This window comes from Sphaeramia orbicularis, chromosome 5 (assembly GCF_902148855.1).
Source record: "Sphaeramia orbicularis chromosome 5, fSphaOr1.1, whole genome shotgun sequence".
Lineage (NCBI taxonomy): Eukaryota > Metazoa > Chordata > Actinopteri > Kurtiformes > Apogonidae > Sphaeramia > Sphaeramia orbicularis.
The window spans coordinates 9,664,635-9,682,507 of NC_043961.1; the positions used below are offsets into that span (position 1 = coordinate 9,664,635).

Sequence of the window (17,873 nt, forward strand, 5' to 3'; positions counted from 1 at the left end):
CACTACATTTGCACACCAGCGTCCTAATATTATTGTTTTTAAAGCACTCCCCCCCCCAATTATTTAGATAAATTGAAGAACATAATAAACCCTAAAGCAAATAAAAATAAAAAAAAAACACTGTGTCAAGTATATAATGTTATTTAATCTATATAATTTCTATTTTTATATCTCAAGGTTTTTTATTTTATTTTATTTTATTTTGATTTATTATTTTTTTTAAACTTACATTTGTATCTATATATTGGAAACGTAAAATATTTTGTGAAATGTGAAAGGATTCTGTTGGGTCTCTGTAAACTTAATTTGATTCTGATTTGAATTGATAAAGCACTTTGTGACTCTGTCTGTGAAAAGTGCTCTACAAATAAAATTTACTTTACTTACCTACTTACTTACTTAAATGTGACTTTAAAAAAAAAAAAAAAAAAAATCCTACTTTGATGTAATATTATTATGCAAATATGTACTGTTCAATTGTTCATTGTTCAATAAAAAAAAGTTGGGAAAAAAAAACAAACATCAGATTTCATGCATTCTTCTGACTTCTGGTCTAAAATTGAAAACGATGTTATATCTAAATGTAATGAAAACAGCTATAACATCTCAAAATGTACTTACATATTTTGAACATGACATAAGTGAGTTTGAATTTGTTATGTTAATCATTTCATTTGGAAAATTTCACATACACAAAAGTAAACATGCCAAAACACAACCTAATTTTAAAGTCTGTATGACTGAATTTGAAAAATATATTAAATCACTGGAATTTATATTTAATAAAAAAAAAAAAAAAAAAAACACAAGCACTCTGACAATTTATAAAGAATTCTTTAAAATGGACTGAATTACTCTCTAATGTTTTGATGTTGTAAAAAGGCTATTACCAAACAATGGTGCAGATTAGAACCACCTACAACTAACGACTAGATGCAAATAGTGAATGGAATATTTAAGATGGAGATTCTGACGCATAGACTGAGGACTGAAGAAGAGCAAAGTCATGATAAATGGAAGAAATGGACAATTTTCATTTCAACGTCATATTACTAAAACCAATTGTTAGTCACAAAGGTTTTTTTTATGGTCACTGTATCCCAAATGTTCCTTATGTTGGTTTTGCATTGTACAGAAATCAAACAATAAAAATAAAGTGTAAAAAATAAATCAATAAAATAGATACTGACTTATAAATTCTGTAGTGTAGTTCAGTTTTTATCATTTACAGCTCTTATGTAAAATGTAATCGGTCCTGTCTTTTAAACATTTTGAGTCTGTGGATGATGTTTTTGTTACTAATGATCTGGACTACAGGGTCTGGGGTCAAACACAGGTCCCTTCCGCTCCTGCAGTTGGTCCAAAATGCATCTGCTCCACTTCTAAACATGATCACATCACTCCCATCCTGGCTTCTCTCCATTGTTTCCCATTGATTTTAGGATACATTTTAAATATTATTTTTTGTTTTTAAGTTCCTAACTGTCTCAATACCTCGGTTCATCTCTGACCTCAGCTGCTCCTTGTCGTTCCTAAAACCAGGCTAAATACTAGAGGTGACAGCGCTTCCTCCGTGCTTCCACCACCAGCCCCCCCCCCCCCCCCCCCCCCCCCCCCCCCCCCCCAAGTCCAAACGACTCCTTCTGTGGACACTTAAATCTGGGGTTAAAGGTCACTTTTATTCCGCGGTGTTTAACCTGCTTGAGAACTGTGTGGTCTTGGTTTTGTCTTCTAGTGTCTTTTTGTTTTTTTAGGTCTGTTTGAGTTGTACCGCACTTTGGTGACCTTGTGTTTTTTAAATGAGTTCTATAAATAAAATGGATTGGATAATTTGGACATTTTTTCTGCGTAAATCAAATATTTTCCAAAACTGAATTCACTGATCCTGTTGATGTTCACAGAAGCTTAGTGTAAATTTAAAGGTTTTTCTATCAAAACAGAGAAAACTGAAGAAAAACATTTTCATCAAATATATGATTAACTGAACATAAAAGTGTCATTGATCCAACTCCACAGGTTTTACTGGAGAATCAGTGTTTTAGAAGATGATGGTGTTTACATATGGGACATACCTGATGACAATGAAAAACTGAGAAACTGCATTTGACCAGAATTATTCTGATTCAAACTGGACTGACAGTGTTAGTGGTGCAGGAGTCAATAATCCTTTTAGATCAGTAGATGCTTTAGATCACAGGTGTCAAACATGCGGCCCAGGGGCCAGAACTGTCCCGCCAAAGGTTCCAATCTGGCCCGCAGGATGAATTTGCAAAGTGCAAGTTAGGGCGTCAAACTCAAAAATAATATCATAATAACCTATAAGTAATGACAACTACATTTTTTTCCTCTTTGATTTAGTGCAAAAATCATTAAATTATGAAAATGTTTACATTTACAAACTATCCTTTCACAATAAAATGTGAATAATCTGAACACATATGAACAACCCGAAATGTCTAGGGAAAATTCAGTGCAGTTTTAACAATTTTCTGTAATGCATATGTATAAATGATAAGTCGAGGCAGAATATTGATAATAAAATTGCACTTATCTTTCTTAACAAATTTAATTTTTTTCAGGTTATTCACATCCTTTTTTGTTTGGATAGTTTGTAAATGTAAATATTGACATTACTGAATGTTATTTTTTTGCACTAAAACAATTTGGAGTTGTAATTATTTATTGGCTATCATGCTATTATTTTACCGGTCCAGCCCACTGCAGATTAAATTAAAGAAAATGAGTTTAACACCCCTGCTTTAGATCATTGTTGACTGTTTAAGACTTTAAAGGTTAATTAGTACCATTTATAGTTTTCACATTCAGGACATTGGGACAGAACCCAGAGGACCAAAACACCCCCCATAGGTGGAATAAACCCCCAAACCCACACAGACCCACAAATACATTCAGTGGTGACACTCAAATGAATTTCTCTCTACATTTCACCAATAACAAGTAATTTATCACCATTTAATATCATATTATTCTTTGCAGTTTTCAGTGTAAATCAGGTGTTTTCCCGTATTTAATTCGCTGATCGTGTCAATGTTCGTAAAAGTTCAGAGGAAATTCAAAGGTTATTTTATCAAAACAGAGAAAAACTGAAAAAAACATAAGTTTTTCAATAAAATATACCTTTAATTCTACATTCAGATATTTCCACCCACTGTCACCTGTCAAACTACATGGATTCTGCTGGTGAATGAGTGCTGACAAACTGTGTGTTATTATTTACATGTATTTATAGGGTTAGTGCTTCAACAGTTCAGATCAGCAGATGCTTTTGGGTCTGTCAGGGTTCAGTTCCACTAGTTGTGGATCCGTTCTGCTCATACAGTCCTTCCTGTTCAGACACTGTGTCCTCCTACAGTCATTCTCTGCTGTAGACGCTGTAGTGTCTCCGTGTCTCTGTGTCTGTCTTAGTCCTTAAAGGATGGTCCTGGGTGCTGCCCATGGTCCTCCTGTGGTTCATTCAAAATGCACATGCTTCTGTGGACCTTCATCATCCCAGACTCAGGTGTCCCAGCTGTGGTCGGTGCCTTCTGTCATTTGGAGGTAAGAGCTGATGGCCTCCCTGAGCCCCTCACTGACCAGAGAGTGGTCCGACTCTGTCCGCTTCCTCCTGAAGATCACTGACCTGGAAGAGACAAAACAAAACAGACCTTACAAGGAGAAACGTCTACATTTAACCCTTAAAGACCCAAACGTCCGCGTTTAACCCATAAAGATCCAAACGTCCACCTTTAACCCTTAAAGACCCAAACGTCCGCCTTTAACCCTTAAAGACCCAAACGTCTGCCTTTAACCCTTAAAGACCCAAATGTCCGCCTTTAACCCTTACAGACCCAGTGAGTGGACCCTGGGCCAGGGTGGACCCTGGGTTGCAGTGGACCCTTAGGTTTTGGGCCATGGGCTGTATATTTAACAGGTTTGCTTTAGGTTACTGGGGGCTGTTTGGGGCTCTAAGGTTCACTAGGACCCCATGAAGGGCTGGTTTGGTTGTGGGTCAGGGTAGGGGACTCTAGTGCCCTCCTGTGGTGGTGCAGAGCAGAGCATCCTCCACACCTGCTGATGTCCTTCCAGTTGACGGTGGGTCTTCTCATGGCAGTAGGAGGGGGCGTGGCTGAGTCTGTGGTGTCGGAGCCATGGATGTGACAGGGGCGGGTCAGCCGACAGCACAGCCCGTCCGCCTGCTCTGTGGGAGGGAAGAAACAGTGGGGGTCAGAGCAGTCAGTGGGGGGTCCAGCACAGACCACAGACACCCACCCATAGTGCGTACACACCTGAGTAGTGTTGGACCAGCTGGTGAAGACAGGGGAAGGTGAGTCCTGCAGATATGTACACCCAACCGTTCTGGAGCTGATAGATACGGTAGTGTTTCACACAGTCTGAGTGGGACGTAGAAGAAGAGGAGGAGCGCCTCAGGACAGACAAGGAGTAGCAGTCTACAAAAAAAAAAAAAATATATATATATATATATACATATATATATATATATATATATATATATATATGAAGAAAACAACAATAATAATATTATTATTATTTTTATAGAGAGTGGCAGTCCATGAAAAAAAAATATAAGAAGAAAACAATAACAATAAAATAACATTATTATTACAGGGAGTGGCAGTCTACGAATTATATATATATATATATATATATATATATATATATATATATATATATATATATATATATACATATACATACACACACACATATATATATATATATATACAGTACAGGCCAAAAGTTTGGACACACCTTCTCATTCTTTGCATTTTCTTTATTTTCATGACTATTTACATTGTAGATTCTCACTGAAGGCATCAAAACTATGAATGAACACATGTGGAATTATGTACTTAACAAAAAGTGTGAAATAACTGAAAACATCTCTTATATTCTAGTTTCTTCAAAGTAGCCACCCTTAGCTCTGATGACTGCCTTGCACACCCTTGGCATTCTCTTGATGAGCATCAAGAGGTAGTCACCTGAAATGGTTTTCACTTCATAGCTGTGCCTTGTCAGGGTTACTTAGTGGAATTTCTTGCCTTATTGATGGGGTTGGGACCATCAGTTGTGTTGTGCAGAAGTCAGGTTGATGCACAGCTGACAGCCCTATTGGACAACTGTTAGAATGCATATTATGGCGAGAACCAATCAGCTAAGTAAAGACAAACGAGTGGCCATCATTACTTTAAGAAATGAAGGTCAGTCAGTCTAGAAAATTTCAAAAACTTTGAATGTGTCCCCAAGTGCAGTCGCAAAAACCATCAAGCGCTCCAACGAAACTGGCTCACATGAGGACCGCCCCAGGAAAGGAAGACCAAGAGTCACCTCTGATGCTGAAGATAAGTTCATCTGAGTCACCAGCCTCAGAAATCGCAAATTAACAGCAGCTCAGATTAGAGACCAGATGAATACCACACAGAGCTCTAGCAGCAGACACATCTCTACAACAACTGTTAAGAGGAGACTGCGTGAATCAGGCCTTCATGGTCAAATAGCTGCTAGGAAACCACTGCTCAGGAGAGGCAACAAACAGAAGAGATTTATTTGGGCCAAGAAACCCAAGGAATGGACATTAGACCAGTGGAAATCTGTGCTTGGTCTGATGAGTCCAAATTTCAGATCTTTGGATCCAACCGCCGTGTCTTTGTGCGACGCAGAAAAGGTGAACGGATGGATGCTACATGCCTGGTTCCCACCGTGAAGCATGGAGGGGGAGGTGTGATGGTGTGGGGGTGCTTTGCTGGTGACGCTGTTGGGGATTTATTCAAGATTGAAGGCAACCTGAATCAGCATGGCTACCACAGCATCCTGAAGTGACATGCCATTCCATCCGGTTTGCGTTTAGTTGGACCATCATTTATGTTTCAACAGGACAATGACCCCAAACACACCTCCAGGCTGTGTGAGGGATATTTGACCAAGAAGGAGAGTGATGGAGTGCTGCGCCAGATGACCTGGCCTCCACAGTCACCGGACCTGAACCCAGTCGAGATGGTTTGGGGTGAGCTGGACCGCAGAGTGAAGGCAAAAGGGCCAACAAGTGCTAAGCATCTCTGGGAACTTCTTCAAGACTGTTAGGAAACCATTTCAGGTGACTACCTCTGGAAGCTCATCAAGAGAATGGCAAGAGTGTGCAAAACAGTCATCAGAGCTAAGGGTGGCTACTTTGAAGAAACTAGAATATAAGAGATGTTTTCAGTTATTTCACACTTTTTTGTTAAGTACATAATTCCACATGTGTTCATTCATAGTTTTGATGCCTTCAGTGAGAATCTACAATGTAAATAGTCATGAAAATAAAGAAAATGCAAAGAATGAGAAGGTGTGTCCAAACTTTTGGCCTGTACTGTATATATATATAAATATAAATATAAATATAAATATATATATATATATATATATATATATATATATATATATATATATATATATATATATATATATATATATATATATATATATATATTCCTACTGGTACCAGTACCATTCCTACTGGTACCAGTACCATTCGCACCAGCAGAGCCTCTGACCTCTGTTGGTCTCGGAGTCCCGGATCAGAAAGGCTCCGTTGTGGTTCTGTGGCTGCATGAGCAGCTCCACTGCTTTGAACCTGCTGATGCCTGTGAACATCCACCTGAGAAGAACAAAGGGCATGGTTAATGTAGTGGGTTCATGTGAAAGCACATCACACAAACTTTAAAAAAAGCATAATATGCTGCTGTTTTTGACTGTGAGTTTGGAAAAACTACTGTAATAATATCAGCAGAACCAGTGGAAGACTGAAACTGAAGAGGCTGATCCAGTCAGAACCTACACAGACTACCCCCACCTGCAGGGAACCCCCCCACCTGCACAGACCACTCCCACCTACACAGACCCCTCTCACCCATGCAGACCCCTCCCACCTGCAGGAAACCACCCCACCCTTTATTTGGACGTCTGTTTCTGTCACATACAAACATCTGAACCTTTGTGGATTCTGAACTAAGTCCACTTGAACATAACTAAACAGAATTTATGAGGCCTCTAGTTCATCTGTCTGTGTTTTCGTTGTTTTTTCTGCTCAGTATCTGATGATACTGTTTAAATATAATAAACAGGGGGCTTCAGTGTGTAAATAAAACCTATCAGTGGTGGAACTCAGTCATATTTTGTTTCCAAATGATCTTTGAACAGTAAAAACCCACTTGACTCCTTCAGGTGTTTTAGCGTAGCTGGTATTTTCTTCATTCAAATCTGTGTTTTGGGTTATTTTTATCGACTCAGCCTTTCTGTGAATGGAACACGTGTAGTTGCAGATTTCCACATGTACATTAGAATGTACAGTGGATCGAAAATACACACATTTATGAACAGCTGTAACTGTGTTCAAATTGTACTTATATTTTCTTGAGATATTTCAGGTTTTTCACATCTTTTGTGATTGAATAGTTTGTAAATATAAACATTTTCAGAACGTAACGTTATTTTTACAATAAAACAAGAATAACATTTGGAGTTGTGATTATTTTTAGGTTTTTCTACAGTTACTTTCCTGGACGTCATATTGTGCTGAATGTGGCCCCTGATGGACCTTTCAGCACAGAGCTGAAAAACTCATGTAAGTTCAGGTTCCACATTCAGACCGATATGATCTGAAGTAAAATAATAACAGTGAAAAAAGTAAAATGACATTATGAAAGTGTTTATATCTACAAAGGTTATTTAAAAATGTGAACAACATGAACAACCTGAAATGTCTTAAGAAAAATAAGTGCAATTTTAACAATATTCTGTTTCATTTTATCATTATACAAGTGCATTAAATCATTTGGGTCTTTAAGGGTTAAAGGTGGACGTTTGGGTCTTTAAGGGTCCTGTTTGTCGTGGACACTGGACACTAACTGACCTGTGGGTGACTCTGGCGGTGTAGTTTGTTGGAATGTAGCTCTCACAGCCAGTTGTCTCTGACTTCACCATTATGAAGTCCCCATCGCTGCAGGACAAACCCAATAATCAGAACTAATTAGAACCAGTGAGTCAGAAAGAGGCTTAAGGTGGAATGTTCAGGTGTTGGAGTGTCCATACTCTGATAGGACGGTGAGTCTGTCCCCCATGTGCATGGTCAGTTCTGTATTTCCAAAGGACGGGTAGTTGTAGAGGGACACCAGGACGTTGTCCTGATGATCTGCACCAAAAGAACACAAACACTTCAAAAACTAAAACTACTGATCATCTACAATTAACCTTAACTCAGCAATTTATCACCTTTAATTATCAAAAAATCTACTGAATTTAACTTTTATTAGTGAACATGAGCAGAATAATCATTTGGTGCTACATAGGAAATCAAATATTAATATCATACCATAAACAAAGTATTAACCCTTAATAATAGTTGGAAATAAAAATATTAATTACCATATTAGACAGATTCAGTTCGTCTTCTCTTATGTCCCTTAAATATTGTCTTTTATGGGACATTTGTTCGAATCAGACCAATGTTCATTTGTGTCAGTAAACAGATGCTGTGATCTGTTAGAACCATGTATTTGGACTGTACTCAGTATCTGTGATATTATTTTACATGTTTTAACCCTTAATCAATCAGAACTAGTTTTGTTCAGACTTCTAAAGAATTATTTTCCCACGATTAAGATTCAGATTTTATTATGATATTATCAATTAAATTGGACATTTATTTCTATGAAATTCAAATATTTTCCTATATTTAATTCACTGATCATGTAGATGTTCATGAAAACTCAATTCAAAGGTCATTTTATCAAACAGAGAAACTGAAGCTAAAATGTTTTTGGTTTTTTTTGACTAAATATACCATTAACTGAGAGTAAAACACCAGGGAGTACAACCTGTGGAGCGTTTGTCAATAAACACATGGAAATTAAAGAGATAATTTTTTGAACCATTTTATTGTAATTGTTGCAACTCTCTCTCTCTCTCTCTCTCTCTCTCTATATATATATATATATATATATATATATATATATATATATATATACACACACACACACACATACATGTATATACATACATACATACATACATACATACATACATACATATATATATATATATACAGGGTGGGGAAGCAAAATTTACAATGACCATTTAGTTGTTTTTTCTCAGCAGGCACTACGTCAATTGTTTTGAAACCAAACATATATTGATGTCATAATCATACCTAACACTATTATCCATACCTTTTCAGAAACTTTTGCCCATATGAGTAATCAGGAAAGCAAACATCAAAGAGTGTGTGATTTGCTGAATGCACTCGTCACACCAAAGGAGATTTCAAAAATAGTTGGAGTTTCCATAAAGACTGTTTATAATGTAAAGAAGAGAAGGACTATGAGCAAAACTATTACGAGGAAGTCTGGAAGATACTATTAAAGAAGAATGGGAGAAGTTGTCACCCGAATATTTGAGGAACACTTGCGCAAGTTTCAGGAAGCGTGTGAAGGCAGTTATTGAGAAAGAAGGAGGACACATAGAATAAAAACATTTTCTATTATGTCAATTTTCTTGTGGCAAATAAATTCTCATGACTTTCAATAAACTAATTGGTCATACACTGTCTTTCAATCCCTGCCTCAAAATATTGTAAATTTTGCTTCCCCACCCTGTATATATATATATATATATATATGTATGTATGTATGTATGTGTATATATATATACACACACACACACACACACACACACACACACACACACATATATATATAAACCCAGTGTGTCCATCCACTGTCATTGATCCAACTCCATGGGTTTTACTGGTGAACCAGTATTGGAGAAGATGACAGTGTTTCCATGGTAACTACAGAGCCTCTGAACGTCTAAATGGGTCAAATCTGATGATGACCATTAATAGATGAAGAACTGTATTTTACACCAATTATTGACATGGATTGATAGGATTAATGAATCAACAGGTATTAAACAGTTTAGATCAGTAGATGGTTTTACCACTGACAGTTTCTTTTTCCTCTAATTTATTCTTTCTTTTCAGAATGGATGGTAAAACATACCTGATTCAGGTTCTGAATTTTCCAGGATGGTCAGATTGGACTGACATCTGGTGGGGCAGGTCCCCATGGTCTGTTTTTGTTTTTTTTTTTACCCCCCCCTAAAACAAAAGAATGAACACATTAAATCCAACCCCAGTGTGAGATGAACAGAATTAAAAAAATAACTGTCATGAAATCCAACTTCACATCCATAATTTCATCAACCTCTTAATGGTAATATTCTAAGTGTCACCACGGAATCAGTCTACAGGTGCCACAGACTCATAGGTAACCTAGCAACCAAACAAAGATGACACAGGAAGCCATGGAACCACAACAAGGGGGGTGTATCCTGTCAGAAAGCAGCAGGGCTTCAATAAGTCTTGACTTTATTAAACCAACCACATGATCACAGTTCATTTCCATTAGTTTAGTATTTAAAGGAATGCATGTCAGTATTTATAATATTTGTAATAAATCTAGGACATATTCAACTCTAATTCCCTGTTTCATCTGAACACAGACTCATCTCCAGTGTTCTTCTCACTTCCTTCTATTCACTCCTGTTAGTTCTTCTGTTCAATGTGAACTCGTTCTGATGTTTTTCAGTCAGTTCAACGCTGATGAAACTAGAACTAGAACAAAAAGAGCAGCTCATCTTATGTCCTGATGTTTTATTTATCCATAAAGAACAGTTTAAAACAAACCAGACAATGAACAGTAACAGGAAAAGAATGAAAACAGGATCTCCATCCAAACACCTTCACAGTGTGAATATGATAATGATTAGGAAAAATCTATTGTTTGATTCTTGTATTAAATTAGTGATAAAGGAGTAAAAGCACTTGAGGGGTTGGATTAAATCAGTTTATTCTTCTTCCTACTTCTTTTGCATAATTCAGACTTGAACAAACTTGAAGATAGATTCTTTTCATTTAAATGGTATTTTGTTTTTGTCTTATTTTGTTTCTTTGCATGTTGTAAACAGATAGATAGATAGATAGATAGATAGATAGATAGATAGATAGATAGATAGATAGATAGATAGATAGATAGATAGATAGATAGATAGATAGATAGATCGAAAGAAAGAAAATAAATAAATAAATAAATAAATAAATAAATAAAAATAAAAATAAAAATAAAAATAAAAATCAATCAATCAATCAATCAATCAATAATCAGGACTTACCTTTTGTCTTTTATTGTCTGGAAATTGGATTTATGTTGGAGTCCACAGTCTGGTGAAGACACCTGGGTAGTCCAAGAAAGTGTGGATGAAAACGAAGCACTTGCGTGTCTTTAGTGTGGCTCACACACATTTAACACACACACACACACTGGTCTGTGTGTGTCAAATGTGTGAGCTCAGGTCCCCACTCAGACCTGCAGATGAGTGTGAGCCCGTCCCCGTCTGTCCCCCTCTGAGTCCTTGGTGTCTCTGCAGCTGTTTGAACACACCAGGCTTCTTCTTCTTCTTCTTCTTCCTGCTCGGCCTTTATGTATGTCACCCTCAAACACTTCCTGTGACGCTCCAGACCTTCACATCCTGACTGTTCAATATGTCTGTGATGCAGAATGTTTACAAGTGGAGCTAAAAGCACATCAGCTGTTTATGGGATGTGTGCGTCATTTTCAAACCATGTCATGTTTGAACCCAGCTGATTGTGCAGTTTGGACTAATGCTGCGTTTACTGTCGATAAACTGATTAGATTTTCACAGCTGAAGTCTGAGGAAAGGAAACCTCTGACCACAGTTTCTCCGTCTGAATCAGTTGTTCTCATGCTCTTCATATGTTACCATGAATGTTTCCATCAGATAAGAATCAGAACTCTGCAGAAGTATGATTAAGGTTCCTCTGATTGGACTGGGATATCTGAGGACACTCTGAACTTTTAAACAGGACACATTCAAGTCCTTTGTCAGAGAAAATGATCTAGAGGCTGATGTGCTCAGTTTGAAACTGCACGTCCTCATGTGTCTTGATCTGATGAGGTGTTTTCAAAGCCTTTAAAGGTGGATCATAAATGTTCCATCTGTTCTGGTTCTAATCATGAATCACAGTCAGAACTTCTGTAGAAGCTAAAACACTATGGATGGAAAAGAAAGAGGAGCCATTTACCGTCATGTGTCAGGTGACTGATGATAAGTGTGTTCACAGCAATGGAAAGAGCTTTAATTCAAAACCTGAAACATCCCACGACACTGAAGCATCATGTTTTTCCAGGTTCATCTCATCACATCAGAAATGGACAATTTACATGAAAGTGTCCAAGTGGTAAATACATTCAGTCACATTAGTTTGTTTTGGTTCTAGGACATGAAGGCTCAGCACAAGAACCTCAGAATGGAAAACTGTGGAGTTCAACTTATGAGATATAGTGGGACATTTGGACCTGAACAGGACAGTGTCCCTTGGTGGACTAGACATCTCACAGCTGTCTGTCCACTGAAGGAAGTATGAGAAGACATGAAGTTTTCCTTCATGTCAGAGGAAAACAGAGCTGTAGTGATGACAGAAGCCTCAGTAGGTTAACTCTGAGATCAGATCTTCAGCCCTGATAGATATGTTTGTTCTATATTCTGCTTTTATGAGCTAAATATAGACCTGCTCATCTGAAACAAACACAACTGACTGATACAAGAACAACTGTGGCTGGAAACTAAGTCACCACAATCACCTCAGATTTCCACGAACTAGAGGAAACAGAGTACAGCAGAGCGGACGGAAGGTGGTTTCTCTTTTGTTTTATTCACTACAGCTCAGCAGGTGCAAAATTTATTAGAAGAATCCAACTTAAACTAATGAGAAGTGAAAAGTGAACACACACACACACACAGGTGTTGATGTTGTAGCTTTATTCAGTAGTAATATAAATGAGTTGAATCAGCAGACTTTTCATATCCAAACCCACTTGTTAAAAGGTTGTTAAAATGTTACTGCACAATCAACGAAACCATTAAACACAAAGAAGAAAAGGAGATGATCAGAATAAAAAAAGAAAAGAAGAAATCCAAAAAAAAAGCATCAAGTTACAGGGTCAACACAACTTTACACACTGGATTTTCACTTATAGCCTTCAGACACAGCTCGAACCCAGGAACTGCACATACTGAGTGTATATGTGTGTGTATATGTGTGTATGTACCGTACGGGTGTATTACATCATGCAGTGGCTTTTGCATGTTCTCCTCCTCCGTGTCACCTGAACCGTCTTTAACCTAAACTCTTCTTCTTCTGCTACAGAACATACAATGACCCTCTAGACACTTGAAGAAATCTGCATCACACTGCATTAAGTTTCCATATGTGTCAAAGTGACTCAAAATCAGCGTTGTTCACATGTTTAAAGTTCAGAACAAATAGTTACATACGGTGAAAGAAAAAACAAAAAACATCATATTTCAACACAAAGATGATGCCTAGGACATGGGTAGTGTGAAGATATTCAAAATGAAGACATGAAAAAAATAAATAGAAGAGGGTGAGGTTGGACAGCTGAGTCGATCGTACGCTTTAGCATTTAAATGTACAACATCTAAACGGTTCTGTTTTCTGACAGGAATGTGACAGTGCACCGATATAATATTTAATATGCATCTGTTAATATATTTATTACATCCTCTTTTCTAAATCACATAGTTCATTACAGATCCTCGTGGCGTTGAGCTGCAGAATGAGAGAGAGGGAGGGGAGGGAGGGGTGGTGCAGCGAGTGGGTGTGGCTTTAGCAGGACACCTCCATGGTCTGGGGTCCAGACGGGCTGTCCAGGGCTCCGGCGCCGCTGCCCTCCAGCAGGCTGTTGAGGTTGTTACGGCTGCGACTGCTGTCCATGGAAGTGATGCTGGAAGAAGAGGTTGTGCGTGAGCGGGCCAGACGAGTCATTCCTGCTGACGGCACTGAATAACAGAGAAAAAAAAAAAAGGGGGGGGGGGGCACAGAGGGAGATACAGATACATTAATATTCAAGGCACATGGTGCAGAGACTGAGTGCAGCATGGGAACACTTAGAACCTCCAGAAAACCACTGCAAAAATAGTGCCTACCATGCAAACTATTCTGTCATACCAAGAATCCAATTGAAAAGAAACAGAAAAGCACTGCACATTTGTCCAATGTGAGGAAAAAAATAAGCAAAACAACAGCACAAAACAGCATGAAGCAAAAAAAAGAAAAAGTAAAAGTCAACTTGAACTGACAGGAAGCAGAAGCAGCAGCAGGTCATGCAAAAAAACAGAGGAGACTGATGAAGGATCCATGCTAAGGGACAGATCAGCTCCAGCAGATGAACGTGTCAGACCTTCTGCACACATTCATCTGCTGGATGAAGGAGGCTAGTGGGTTCAAAGCGGACTCGCTGCTCAAGAACCCGGTACCTGATTCGTTGCTCAGGTGACTGAGAAGAACGTAGGGAACTGTAAGCAGTAAATAAAGGAGGAAAGAGAAGGAGAGAAGGGGAAAAGGTTGAAAAAGGAGCTCTTCTGTTGTTTTTTCCCACTTTAGTGCAGGTTCACAGAGGCATCGGTGAAGGTTCAAAAAGGAAACAGATGTTTTCCAGAAACAACAGGTAAGAACGCCCCCAGAGCCTTTGGCCTGCACTTCAGCCGCTTCCCTCTCTTAAATTTCACACTGTGTAGAGTGTTAATGAGAGAAAAGCAGCTTCCAGAAACATGCTGTGGCGCTCAGAGCTCTTTTCCACACACTCTCTATGTGGAAACACTCTTTTTAATCTGTTCTAATCCTGCCATGGCATTTGCTCAGTGGGGGGGGGGGTCTGAAGCTCTGACAGACTAGCTCCACCCAAAGGTGCCTCCCATAGTGAAAGGTTTGGGAACGGAAAGAATAAAAGAAGGAGCGTTACAGAATCACACAGGCATCATCTGAACCGAACCAACTCCTTTTCCATTTGGTTTTCGTGCACTCAGACTGTGGTGCGTTTGTTGGAGTCTGCAGATGAATGACTGTAGAAACCTGTTTAACTCTGCATTTGGAGCCTCTTCAGGAAGAGACGGCATTATTAAACAGATCTGATAGAAAAGAACAGCACAACAGGCACAAAAACAGAGGGCATGTTTTCTCCACCCTCAGAACTGAACAGAACTGAGTTTCTGTTCGGTGGATCTGAAGCCACTGTCATGTGTGTCATGTAAAAGCACGAACACCTCACCTACTGTGGGTTGTGGGTGCCACACACTGCAAAGAGCACAAGGGAAATGGCGTTATCACCTACCCAGCCTCACACACAGGCGGCCTCTCCGTGACCAGGCTGACAAAAAACGGCTTTTCATGCTCTGCTGGCCGCTGTCCAAGCCCCCCCAGCAAGAGAGGGGGGCTGGTTGAGCAACAGCCTGCAGGAGACGGCGCCGCCAACAATCCTCATTTAAGTAACAGTTATCATTGCACTCACGTCAACAGGAAACGCAGCGCAGAACACACACAGACGCTGACCACAAACACGTCAGCCGAAAAAGGTGTTAGTATGTAAACAACCCTTGGACATTCACCCTTCAGTCATGTGCTACAACCCACTGTCACTATGTGTACATGTGTTTAAACCACAGAAACAGACGTGTATGAGTGGACTTACTGTAGCCCATCCCCTGAACAAAGTACTTGAAGGCCTCCGCAAGTTTCCCCGGCTGTGAACATATGACGCAGACAAACGAAGAGTTAAAACAAATCACACAATCAATATGATACTGAGCGTAGGAGCGTCGGCAGTGGAACACCCACCTGTACGACCTGGGGCAAACCTCCACAGTCAGCCATCTGGGAGAGCAGAAGAACCATCAGTGTCACAGACAAACAGGTTCACACACACTTTAAGGGTCATTTTCACTTTATTACTGGAGTTAAACCCATATCTACTGGAATACATCTACTCTGGATGATTTATTTTTACTTTTTATCACAATGATGTACATTAGATTATGAATAAACTTCGAAAATTATGTTTCATAACAGCAAAAGGTTTAGAAGTTAAAGGAGAACACAAAGGTTTATCCAAAAAAAAGGAAGTCACTGGTGTTCTTCAGACACACTGGAACCAAAGAGACCAAGATTCAGATGAAATGGACCTGGAGTTGATCTGAGAACACCTGGAGTTTACTGTATGACATAAAGGTGTATTTTTCTGAATCTATCACCTCTGTGGAAGGAGCTTTGGCTTGAGTTCATGTTAAAAATACATAAATAAATCACAGAATTCAAACACTTTCAAACCCTTAAACTAAAATCCAAGCACTTTTCAGACCTTGAAAACACAACACTGAATTTCCAGCCCCCATATGAACCCTGATAAAATATAAAACTACAGTCATGTTGTAGCTTCACACCCAGTCTCACCTTTAGCAGCGTAGTCTTGGTTGGATTTAACCTGGAGTTACACTCCACCTGAAACATTCAACAGGATTCAGCAGCTGCACTGTGCTGGAACACAAGGTTCTTTGAGGAACTTCAGATGAAGCTGCTAAACTCACCACAGCCTCCACAGCAGGAGACGTGTCACCAACGACCAGCAGGGCAGGACATCTGAAGTAAACAGAAGACAGGAAATACACTGAGGTCAAAACCATGGACATACACATATACATACACAAACACACACACACACACACACACACACACAAATGGGCCTTTGTGTGTCTTTACGTACGTTAGTGTGTTGACCGTGTCCTCGTTCAGACCTACAATGGGCCTCTCGATCTCCAGGTCCCGACGGCTGAAACACACAGAAAAATTTAAAACTGTTAATCTACATTCAGATGCAGGTAAATGTGTCCATATGTGACCTGGATCTGATCTGTTAGAACAGTCAGTTTGAACAGCACTAATCTGATTTTTTCTAATCCAACCCAGTGCGACAATGCAAGCAGAGGAAACCATATTTCCTTCTGTAAACACAGAGTGTGTCTGCCAGTGGTGGGCTGTCAGGGCCTGTAAGGCCTTCTCTGACGGCCTAAAAAAATATCTGAATCACAGACTGATATTAATTGTATTTTGTCCATGAATACTTATTAAATAATTCCAAATGGTCTGTCGCTTCCTTTCATAGCTTTTCCCCTAGTTGTGCTGCTTCTAGACATGCATTTTCATATTAAAGCATTTAACCAATCTCATTTCAGCCATCATTTGTTGCCAGGCAGGGTCACAGTCAAAGAAATCTGCCTGGAGGCCTTCACAATCAGTTCTGCAGGCCCTCTAGCAAAACATAAGTCTCGATGAAACTGTTGCTTCAACCAATCAGATTTTGAGATGGCAACACCAAGGCCCTCTAGCAGGCATACGGTAACATCAGCGTATTCACACCCTTTGACTGGATAGTCAGAGAATGTACTAGCCAAAGCTAGCAAACTGTATCTGTAGCGAGCTGCAAAAATATAGTTGTGTTGGTTTAACAGCTGTTTTGTCAAAACACAATGGCTGAAGGAGGAGAAGAAATGGATTTGGTTGCAGATTTATTGTCAAAGCCATTTCAAGACAGACTTTTCAAGAAAAGCTGGACATTGTTAAGAAAGGTCGGACAATTCCGAAGCTAGCAAGCCGGTCACAACCAGGAAAAGGATTTGTCCTTCACTTTCAGTCCACTAACTACGACCGGTACTGCCGGTACCTGCATGGATAATCTGTACACCAGAGTAGTTGAACTCTTTTGAGGAAAGAAAGGGGGATGGATTTTGTGTACAAATAATCAGAATTTTTGGGGAGTAAAATGTTGCTATTTTCCAAAATAAGTGAATGAGGTTATTATTGATGTTTTTTTCTGTGTGTCAGCTGTAGCTGCAGTAGGAGACTTGTGCACCCCGGGTTGGTTTATTCAGTAAAGGCATTTATTGTG

At 39.1% G+C, this 17,873-nt stretch overlaps 2 protein-coding genes across 7 annotated transcripts in view; both read right to left on the bottom strand.

Annotated features, from left to right (window-relative positions):
* Positions 1-3,116: 3,116 nt before the first annotated feature.
* sla2a (Src like adaptor 2a) lies at positions 3,117-11,504 on the bottom strand. The gene is made up of 8 exons (XM_030133812.1): positions 11,227-11,504; positions 10,056-10,153; positions 8,089-8,188; positions 7,910-7,996; positions 6,552-6,655; positions 4,287-4,448; positions 4,069-4,198; positions 3,117-3,640 (listed from the first exon to the last, which is right to left on the bottom strand). Exons 2-8 carry the CDS (start codon positions 10,120-10,122, stop codon positions 3,517-3,519), a joined length of 774 nt encoding a protein of 257 aa, XP_029989672.1. The 5' UTR covers positions 10,123-10,153; positions 11,227-11,504; the 3' UTR covers positions 3,117-3,516.
* Positions 11,505-12,879: 1,375 nt separating this feature from the next.
* The window catches only part of ndrg3a (ndrg family member 3a), a 51,716-nt gene continuing 46,722 nt past the window's right edge, over positions 12,880-17,873 (bottom strand). For 4 of the 6 annotated variants that reach the window (XM_030133793.1, XM_030133794.1, XM_030133795.1 and 1 more), the window contains 7 exons: positions 16,692-16,757; positions 16,516-16,567; positions 16,382-16,429; positions 15,770-15,805; positions 15,624-15,675; positions 14,413-14,451; positions 12,880-13,935 (listed from right to left, as the gene is read on the bottom strand). In XM_030133793.1, coding sequence (XP_029989653.1) covers positions 13,763-13,935; positions 14,413-14,451; positions 15,624-15,675; positions 15,770-15,805; positions 16,382-16,429; positions 16,516-16,567; positions 16,692-16,757 — 466 coding nt within the window. In that variant the 3' untranslated portion in view covers positions 12,880-13,762. Of the gene's footprint in view, positions 13,936-14,412; positions 14,452-15,203; positions 15,230-15,623; positions 15,676-15,769; positions 15,806-16,381; positions 16,430-16,515; positions 16,568-16,691; positions 16,758-17,873 lie in introns of all 6 variants that reach the window. The other 2 variants (XM_030133798.1, XM_030133796.1) reach the window with 2 other exon arrangements.

Bases quoted from the DNA above. Each gene is read 5' to 3' on its own strand.
- sla2a (XM_030133812.1), bottom strand. From the start codon at position 10,122: ATGGGGACCTGCCCCACCAGATGTCAGTCCAATCTGACCATCCTGGAA. The intron at 4,449-6,551 runs GTCAGAGGCTCT...TTTTTTTTGTAG, and splicing joins GGACTCCGAGACCAACAGAG to ACTGCTACTCCTTGTCTGTC. The intron at 4,199-4,286 runs GTGTGTACGCAC...TCCCTCCCACAG, and splicing joins GCTGGTCCAACACTACTCAG to AGCAGGCGGACGGGCTGTGC.